This window comes from Cibotium barometz, chromosome 1 (genome assembly GCF_041138505.1).
Source record: "Cibotium barometz isolate CiBa-2024 chromosome 1, ASM4113850v1, whole genome shotgun sequence".
Taxonomy (NCBI): Eukaryota; Viridiplantae; Streptophyta; class Polypodiopsida; order Cyatheales; family Cibotiaceae; genus Cibotium; species Cibotium barometz.
Window position 1 is genome coordinate 21,409,816 of NC_141046.1, and position 10,242 is coordinate 21,420,057.

Consider the following 10,242-nt stretch of genomic DNA (forward strand, 5'->3'; position numbering starts at 1 on the left):
CTAGCTAGTATCATGGATACAAATCTTATCGAAGGAGATTTGGGATATGTTGGTGTGCTTGAGGACATCATTAAGGCCAACTACATCGCCTTCAAACAAGTACTGCTTGCTAAAGATACAATGGTTCCAAACCATGTATCATGCAATAATTGGAAAGGAGGAAAATGGATCTATGTCGTTAACTCAACAAGAGTACTACAACAAAGGATTGAGCCTTTTTTCTTTCCAAAACATTGTGAACAAGCATTTTCCCATCAAGATCCTCGTGATGAACATTGGCTATATGTTATTCATGTGAACCCACGTAGCACACGTATATTTGAAGTAAGGGCGTGTGGAGAAGATGAGAATCTACACCATAGCACACATATATTTGAAGAAGGGCTTGTGAAAAAGATGGGAATCTACATTTTGGAGGAGCAATAAAGGAGCAAAATTTGGAGCACTTGAATAATACCTCCCGAATTGATGCAAATGATGTAGGCACTCTACTGCCAATGCCTCTCTCGTGGTGTGGTTATTGTGACTGAGAGGGTGTCATGTCAGGTGTGTTGGAGATGGTGGTGTGGGTATGCTAGGAGTAGCATTGTTAGGTCCGCTGCTCGATGTAGGGCTAAAAATGCTAGGCCCACTATGAGGTGTAGGGGTGTACCTAAATCAACCTAAAGAGACAATAAATGAAGGGTTAGCTAAACTAAATCAAGGGTATTGTAGCATGATCTTAACCTTTATGCTCAAAGGTGATCCACCGTTAACTTATAGCATGCAAAAGCACTCTAATGCATGTATTATGATCTCTTATGCTAGTTGTAAGAGTTGTACCACATGCATATGACTCTTATGCATGCTCCAATAGCTCTTAAGTATGCATATAGTCTATCTAAGCTCTTAAGTATGCATATAGTCTATCTAAGCTCTAATGAAACTCTTAGAGCTAGTGGAGCATGCGTAAGACTTGTATATATGATAATTCTTCTAGCATCATGCATAAGACATGTAAGAGACCTAACACATACATTAAAGTAATATTGCATGCCATAGGAGCTATAATGCATTATATATCTTAGACTCATATGTATTCTATAAGAGATCTAATGCATTCATAAGGCTTTGATGCATGCTTCAACAACTCTTGCAATTACTACCTACATCAGCTCATGGAATTGTGAGAGCTCTTAGAGCACGCATGAGTCATATGCATGCATGCATTAGAGCTATGTAGCCTGCATAAGAAAGCATGCCTGAGAGATTTAAGGTGCACATTATAACACTCTTAGATATCTTATGCATACTAAGAGAGATCTAATGTGTATACAGTTATGAGGATCTATGGTTGGGTGGTGAGCACTTGCAAACTTGATATACTACATATTTTTTAAGATTTATCAAATCTTTCTACTTAGCATTTGTGTCTCGGTGTCATTTTCTTTCGTTGAGTCTCTTTTATAGGATCCTTTCTCATTCCACTACCCACATTATTGGAAGGACTAGGAGTCATATCTAATCTAGTAGAGTAGAATGAGGATTGGTAAAATCAGAAGCCATCTCCTGAATCATAAGGGGAAAAACACGCTATCACCTAATCAGCCTTTGATGTAAAGAGTCAATAGTCCAATTCCCTTATTATCCTTAGGTAAAGGCACTAACTCCCCTATCTCATTTGCACCCAATGCAACCATCTCTTCATTCACGGCATCTTCCTAATTGTTATGTCCAAGTGCCTCCTTAAAACATGTGTGCTCTATCTCTTGTATTGCTTTGACCATATAAGCATAATGATGGATTGTATACCCTCATATCTCAACCTGTGTCCACTGGATATCTGTGAACCTTGTAGACCTACATATAACTGGATCACTGCCAAGTGTTCTCAAAACTGCTTTGGCTCTTTATACACTAGGTGTGTAACAACAGTTAGGATCCCAAACTCCTCGTTAAGGCCATATTTTGAGCTAATATCCCCATTAGCAAACAAATGAATGACCCATTGAAGCATTAGGTATTATGAAAGGTTGGTCCACCTTCTCTTTTCCCTTATGCGATACACGTGAATTTGATAAATTTTTAACAAATGAATGACCCATTGAAACATTAGGTATTATGAAAGGCTAGTCCACCTTCTCTTTTCCCTTATGTGATACATGTGAATTTGATGAATTTTCAGCACCTATAATACCACTAAATGATGAATATTCATCTTCTCATAGATGAGAAGAGAATCCTGAAAGTTCTCTCGAACTCTAATGGAAGTTTGGAATTGGCTGTATTCTTTGCCAAGACTATTCAAGGTCACAGACACCATATCATCATCATCTACTAGTGATCCAATAGAAGCAAGCGCATCTACAAGCCCTTTAACCTTCACTAAGTAATCATTTATCCTCAACTTTCCTTTGGTCACATTATGCAGTTCTTGCTTTAGCTACATCTTTCGACCTTGGGTGTTTGTATAGTACATCTTCACCAAGGTGTCCTAAGTCTCCTTAGGCGTTTATGCATCCTGTATATGCATAATCATAGAATCTATCACACTGACAGCCAATATAGCACCTTTCTAGCTTTTTCATGCCATGCTTTTTATGCACGTACATGATGAGGTGTTGAATTTTCTTCACCAATCTCTTGCTCCTTTCTATCACTTGTGTGATGAACTCCCAATATTCTTTTCCCATAAAGAAATCGGTCATCTTGAACTTCCATGCTTCAAAGTTATTCTTATCAAGCTTCTCACTCACAATTTGTAATAGACTACCAGACATCTTTACTTGCAGCAACTTACCAAACAGTGCTTACGAAAGCTTATGCACTTGTAGCAATCTCTCACTCCTTTTTATCACCTGTGATGAACTCCTAATATCCTTTTCCCATAAGGAAATTGGTCATTCTAAACTTCCATGCTTGGAAGTTCTCTTATCTACTTTTCACTCACAATTTATGAGTGAGAAATAGACTGCTAGACATCTTAACTTACCAAATAGTGCTTGCGAGCGAAAAGCTTATGCACTTTGTCGCTCGCAAAACTACAACCTTTTACAACGGTACTGTAAATATGTTATATATATATAATGCCATTGTATATGAACCAATCACATACACATACATCTAATAACACCTGCAACACTTAGATTCTTTGTATAGGCTATTCCCTGCAACCAAATTTATGCAGCAACTTTGCACCAAACCAGAAATTGGACATATTCAATCAAAATCGATACTTCACAGTGTTTGCAGAAAACCTGTGGAGCCAAAACGGGGCGTGAAACATGCTCAAAATGCGCTAAAATGCGTAAAAACTTAGTTACCTATGTTCATTGTACATAATAGCTACCAAAGGTGTTGCTCCAAAATCAAAGAGGAAAAGAGATGGAAATACCCTTACTCGTGTACCGCTTCCTTGCTTGCTTTATTCTTGCCTCTTGCTTGCCTCACATGAACTGGAGCTTTGATACCGTAAAGAGAATGCAGGGAAGAGGGAGAGCTTGAGTAAACACACACACACACACAAGAGAGAGCAAGACACAAGAGAGAGATTGGCTAAATTATCTTCTATCGTCTTCTCTTCTCTACAACCATTAACATAAAGAGATACGAGTACATACTATAAGAGAAAGTATTCTCCTACTATAATATACAATGGCCAGTCCTCCATAGTGTGAACTCACTATGAGCTAGTACTATAACTATGCCATAACTCTAGTACTCGAAAGTGGCTGTCACATAGCCTGTCATCCACTGGTAGCATATCAACCATAATCTCACTAACCATGCTAGTGGCATAAGTGTGGATGCTATCACCCAGGTGGGTCATCAATGTCCCACATCACTAGTTGAGCTCGATATCTCAATATCATGAGATAGCTAATTATTATAGTTAGCGTAACCCGTAAGCTCACCAAAACAACCACTAGTTTATTGCTTGAAACCCTAGGGGGCTTTTTCAACTTTACCAGCTAGGCCACAACGCATGCCCAATTAAGGGCAAATCGTGCCCCAAGGGATATTAAAATAACCTGCAAGCTCACCAAAAAACAACCACTAGTTTGTTGCCTAAAACCCTAGGGAGCTTTGTTAACTCCAGTAGCTAGGCTACAACGAATGGAATTGTGCCCAATTAGGGATAGATCATGCCCCAACAAGGGATATTAAGGTACCAAACATGTCCTTACCACCTCAACCTCCTACACCACCAATGAATCAATTTAGAGGAGATAGAACTAGAATGCACCTACACAAAGCTCCATAGATTTAGATCCCACCTATGCAGGTGTTGAGTCATTACATCATGGAAAGTGAGCAGGTGTTGAGTCTACATCAAGCAGTAGCCCTTGGCCAAGAGGCAACCATTGTAGTGTTTTCACTACCAAAGACCTCATTGGGTTTGTTGAGTGTCCCATTAATAAGATGATGACAAACATACCACCAAATCCCCCATCCCTAACCCCATTGTGTAGTGGTTATGGAAAGCGACATTGTCTACCTTGTATATCAAGCAACATGCCTAGGCCAAGAGGCAACCATTGAAGTGTTTTCATTACCAGAGACTTCATTGGGTTGTTAAGTGTCCCATTAAGAAGATGATGACAAACATACCGCCAAATCCCCCACCCCTAACTCCATTGTGCAATGGTTGTAGAATAAAACACATATACGAGGATTGACCTCATCCAATCTTGCATCAGAGAGACTAGAAGCCTATGACAAGCCTTAACTTGCTAAGCGTGAGGGATCCAATCCATTCCCTTGAATGATGTTATTTGAATGCAAGCAAGGAAGAGGACATCTATGCCAATTAGGCAGTAGAGGCATCAACTTCTAGAAACCCCTAAGCAACTTGGCGAGCACAACTCTTCTCTAAAAGGTGCTTGAAGACAAATCTCCCCAAAGCCGAAGGTGGTGAGCCATCTGAGTGGATTCTCTATTTGTGTCCCTATCACCTCCTTAAGATAAGGTGAAGTGGACCCATGCATAAAAAGAGTTGAGGAGAGATCCATACACAATCAAGGAGACCTACCCTAAAAATGACATAGGTGCAAGGTGGAGAGATGAGTGTTCACAAAAAAGATTTTCTCAACAAACCATTGAATTGGTTTTTCCAAGGTGAAAATGAGAATCTGGTAAATAGTTGCAGGCAATCTTGTAAATAGTTGCAGGCTTTCTTTACACTGAAGGTAGGATTTCTTAGTTGGGCGTAAGGATTTCTTAGTTGGGCGTCGTGTCAGGTGTCCGGCCTTGTATGAAACGCCCTCAGTCGGACGATTCTGACTGCAGTAAAAATTTGGGCGCCATTTTTCAATCCTCTCGACCGATGGAAGCATGGAGAGCATGACGCAGAACACGCTCACGGACCTGCGATCGATGGAGCAGGCAGCCGAAGACGGCCAAGACAGGTACTTCCTGGGCCTCTGCACCTTGTTCGTTGCCGCCATCGAGGACGCCAAGGACCGCATCTCGCAGCTCGAGCTCGTCTTCTGCAGCCAGCTCTTTCCTGCCTTCCAGGCCAAGCTTCTCGAGTCCTGGCAAGCCACACATGCAGCAGAGAGCCTGCATCACCACGCTCTCCAAGAATGGGAGTCAAGCAGAGAGGCCCTTCTCCGTGAGCTTCATGAGCTTCACACAGAGAGAGATTTGCACCTTCAAGAACAGGAAACGCTGCGCAGAAAGATTTCCGGCGAGATCCATGAGCTTCGCCAGGAACTTCTAGGACTCCGTCAAGAAAAGGAGCTTCGAGCAGAGGAAGAATCGCAGTGGAAGCTTCAGCTTCAAGAAAAGGAAACGCTGTGCAGGAAGCTCTCCGGTGAGATAAAGGCCCTTCAGCAGGAGCTGCTAGAGTTCCGGCAGGAAAAGGAGCTGCGAAAAGAGGGAGAATGCCAGCGAAAGATTCACCGGCAAGACGAGGAAACGTTAAGTAGACAGCTTTCCGGCGAGGAACGCCTGCTCCGACAGAAGGATTCAATGCGAGGCGATTTCGAGAAGCTATCCGAAGAAGCGACGGAACTGCTCCGGGGCAACGACAAGCTTCGGCAGGAAAATCTGGATCTCCGTCTATATTGCCGGAAGCTTTCTTCAGAATTGGGTCTTATGAAGTCGAAAATGCAGTCGTCTTCTTCCGAGATTTCACCAACGGTCGCAGAAGCAGAAGCTTTTGATGCTGAAGGCTTGCAATTCAAGCTTGAAAAAAAGAGCCAAGAAAGGAGCCTGGAGTGTTTCAGAAGACAGCTTCCCTCGGCAGAGGTGGAGAAGGAGAAGAAGGCAACACACGCTGCTCTTGTCAAGCTGCATGCTTTGAAGAAACGATATGGAAGCCTCAGAAAGCAGTATACTGTTCTGTTCCGGCATAGTCATCATCTGGGACATCATAAACAAGCACAGATTGTAGCCATTTGCAATAAGCAACTGGCATCTGACCATGATGATGCCAGAGTCGAAACGTATCTAAACACTAGTAAGTTCTGGCTCCATCCTCCCAAAGGATCTATTCGCTTTAATGCTGTTTTTCAAAAGTCATGGGTCCTGTCAATGAAATCATGGGTGCCCTTGCTCACATGATAACCTCTTCTTTTATCAAGAGATGACAAGGCGAGATGACAAGGGCATCATCTGTTCATTTGCATAGACTGCGTGAATGGCTTGCTCACATAAAACCATGCGGTTGGTAGAAGTCATGCTAACTAACTGGTGATTCCATGGAAAACTGTACTTGGCAGATGTGCACGAGGGTACGGGGAAATGCAGCTGCAGAAAAGTTGGGAAATACATTGCTGCCCCTTCAAGTTCAAACCTTTCTAGAAAAATAGAAGATGGCTCCAAGTCTGCTCCAAGCCTGGATCATAGGGATGTGTCGGGAAAGTTCTTCTCTGTTTCAGCTATGAATGGAAACAATCAGGGAAGGCAAATAGTTGAAGCGGAGGATCTTACAAAGACGGTGCAAATATGTGGAGAGGTTAATGTGTTGGCTAACTGTAGCTCTCCAACAAGTCCAGATTCTTTTCAAAGTCTGAAGAGTGCAGATAAGAAAATTTTTGCAGAAGATGACAGGGTCGACAATGAAGATATAATTCTGGCCAACTCAGAAAAAGGTGCCGTTGGAAAGTTTTCTTTGCTCAAAGAAAAGTTGGTGCCCGAAAAGTCATTTGAACAGGAGCTTGATTGCAATAATGTGATCCAATTGGACAAAGCAAGCCAGATTGGTTCTTGTAATAGTTCCTTGTTGAAGGTGGCAGAATTTGCCCATGGTACAAGCTGCAATGCATTAGCTGAAGGAACAGAATCATGCAATTCTGGAGAAAACAACCAGGACAGTCACGGGCCTCCAGAAGCTCTAGTTCCTTTGGGAGAGGTACAGGGAGTAAATGTTGAAGTGAGAGGGGCTCCTCACAGACATGCAGACAGTCGCTGGTTTCCTGTTCAGAAGAGAGCTTTCCCCAGTAAATCTCGTCCCAGGGCAGTTAAGAGCCTGAAAACAACTTGGAAAAACACCAGGTCCAGAGCTGAGACGAATGGTTTTGATCCTCACGATGATTTCCTGGACACGCCACATGAGAATGTCCTCAAAAGCCATGCAGATCAAGCTGTGAACAACCATCATGACATGATTGCTCTCAATGAAAATGGAATATTGGCAAACTCTTTCCAGAGTAGAGATGGTCTTAAACCCTCAAAAAGTGGACAAGAACAGCCTGTTCGTTGTGGAGGAGTAAAAGATGTTTCCTTTAGCCAAATCACCACTCAGGCACCTGATTCAGGAGCTGGTTTTGATGATTATGCAAATCAAAATCAAGAACAACCAAATGAACAATCATGCCGTCAGCCTTCTGGAAGCAACCACAATATGTCTAGGCCTGATAAACATGGGCGGTTTGAGCAAAAGTTTCAACCTCTGGGAGGTGATAACAAGAATAAACATTCTTCTTCTACCATGGTCAGAACAAAGGTGCCGTCTGCATCTAAACAGGGTCCCATGTACAAATATGTGGAACCTGTCAGGAAGAAAGATGAAAGGGAGAAGCTGCAGGGAGTAGAATGCAATCAATGCAAAAAATTTTATGATGCAGTGCTCACAAATAATGGTTCTGGTGCAGTATCAGCAAGGTGTGAACATCATAATGCTGTTTCTCGTCATAGATATCGATATGTTCCTCCCTCAACTCCTGATGGATTTTGGAACATTGGATTTGATTCAGATCTGTGACTAATAAGTTCATTGCCTAAGTTTTGAAGGCTAATTGATGCTTTTTGAAAGCTCTATTTTGTTGAACATGGCAAACAAGGTAAATTTTTTTCAGATATAGTCTGAAGTGGGTTTTTCAACTTTTCATTCTCTAGTTGTAGAGTCAAATGTTCATATCCTTTGTTTCTAGAATGGGATCCTCTGGAGTTTTTCCTTTTGTTCCTTCAGTCCAAAAGATGGACAAAAGCAATTCAGAGGTTTAAAATCCAAAGGTTCCTTACCGTATTTAGTTCAGTCTGTATACTAGGGTTTGTGCTGCTTAGCTGATTTGATACATTAAGGTGTCTGCTCTAGCTCTCAGTCTTTGAAATGAGGTCTGCAAGTGGAAAATTTGACATGGATTCTTCCATACAATGGATGCAGCTCCATGTTGAATCTCCATCCATGGTCCTTTTCTGATGGTGGGTGCAGTAAGTGTATCTAAGTTTGCCTTCAAGAATCCCTTTTTGGAGGGAAAAACACCAGTGTAGGCGGCAATGATACCCTTGCATTGATACATACAGGGCCCAAGTGCTTAAACTGCAGCAATAGAAGCTTGAAATTTTTCTGCACCACAAATGTTTCCTAGAGCAAGACATGTACATGGCCTATATCAACTTCGGAGTCAACTGGCATCCCCAATGGCAACTCAGCTTAACCAGTGAAGTTGTGGGTATGTGAGGTTGGCTGCACTGAATATTATCCAGGGAGAGGTTTAAAAACCATCTTTCCTTGCCTTCATAAGTAATGCAGAAGCATATTGATTATGCAGTAACTAGTGCTAATTAAACATTGATAAACATGCATAGACTGAATACACACAGAGAAGAGAAGAGACTCGAGTTTCAACCTAATCTACCATGTATATTCTGATAAAATACGTACAGTAGCGATATGCTAAAATGCATGACCAAAAGGTTGTACTGCTGTCCCCATCAGTGTCAGAAAAAAACCGTCCTTTAGTGTAATTTTCACGACTTAAATTGAGAGAAACGGGTACACGATACACAGAACATGTTCACCATTGCAATATTTGTTTGCAAAGATCATTTCTTTAAATACCCAGTTGCCTACAACATTCCATTATGCATGTCTAGAGGTTTAGTGGTACCCCAAGCATTCAAAAATGTGGACTGTTTAGCGTCTACCAACCTCTCATGAAAAAGACACTTTGCTTGTGCTGATCTAAAAGTTCCTGTATACGGGCCGAAGTGGCCTCGTATAAATGCATTGAGTGCCGTGGTGCCCTCGATCCGCCTTAGGATCCATATCTACCAAATAGATAGTGTTGCTAGCTATTAATTTGACGATGGGAATATCCTAAACTGTGCATCTAGGCCATCCCTTTGTGGATCATGATGGTGGAGTCATGGTTCTCCCCCTGCTGAGTGAGCTAAGCAAAAAAGCCCCACGTGATGCATATAGTACCTCCGCTCAGTCTGCCTAAAAGCTGAGCTATGAATCTCCATATCCTCTAGGCATCACTGCAAACCTAGAGACAATGACATATAGTCTCAAAGGCTATAGAGCATCTAGGGCAAGCTTGATCCTGCACCAAAGATAGCTCTCCACTGGATTAACAAGGGGATCACTGCTATCTTTACACATTTCTAATGTATAAGATTCTAGATAATGACTTTATTTTTTATTTTATTTTTTTGAGTGAGGTACAGTTTTACCTCACATTTCTAATGTGTAATATTCTGGATAATGACTTTAAAAACAATTTTATTTTTATGAGTGAGGTACATTTTTACTTCAGCCTGGTTTAAGAGTTCCAAGTTTCAATCAAGAGCTACAATTTTACCTACATAATATTATTTAAAAAAATTAACACTGCCAAAGAAATCATAAGGAGATGTGAGTAATACACACTTCATGGGCAAAGTAATTTAAAAAACAAAGTGTCTTTGTCACCTATCAACTTGTTTGATCAAGTAAATGTGTACATGGAAAATCACGTTAACAAACAAGCTTGGTGTGCAACACTTGAGTAGACCTTGTTGCACATACTTCATAGTGGGCAATAGTACCTT

General features: G+C 41.5%; 1 protein-coding gene across 1 annotated transcript; it reads left to right on the forward strand.

Moving 5' to 3' along the window:
- The first annotated feature begins 5,281 nt into the window (after positions 1–5,281).
- Positions 5,282–8,285, forward strand: LOC147641729 (uncharacterized). The gene is made up of 2 exons (XM_086798942.1): positions 5,282–6,442; positions 6,705–8,285. The coding sequence occupies exons 1-2, from the start codon at positions 5,314–5,316 to the stop codon at positions 8,186–8,188; spliced, it is 2,613 nt and encodes an 870-aa protein (XP_086655068.1). The 5' UTR covers positions 5,282–5,313; the 3' UTR covers positions 8,189–8,285.
- Positions 8,286–10,242: the final 1,957 nt, after the last annotated feature.

What these genes read in the sequence shown, in the direction of transcription:
- LOC147641729 (XM_086798942.1), top strand. Translation starts at nt 5,314, where the DNA reads ATGGAGAGCATGACGCAGAACACGCTCACGGACCTGCGATCGATGGAG. An exon ending in CGAAACGTATCTAAACACTA is followed by an intron (nt 6,443 to 6,704) that starts GTAAGTTCTGGC and finishes TGTACTTGGCAG; the next exon opens with ATGTGCACGAGGGTACGGGG.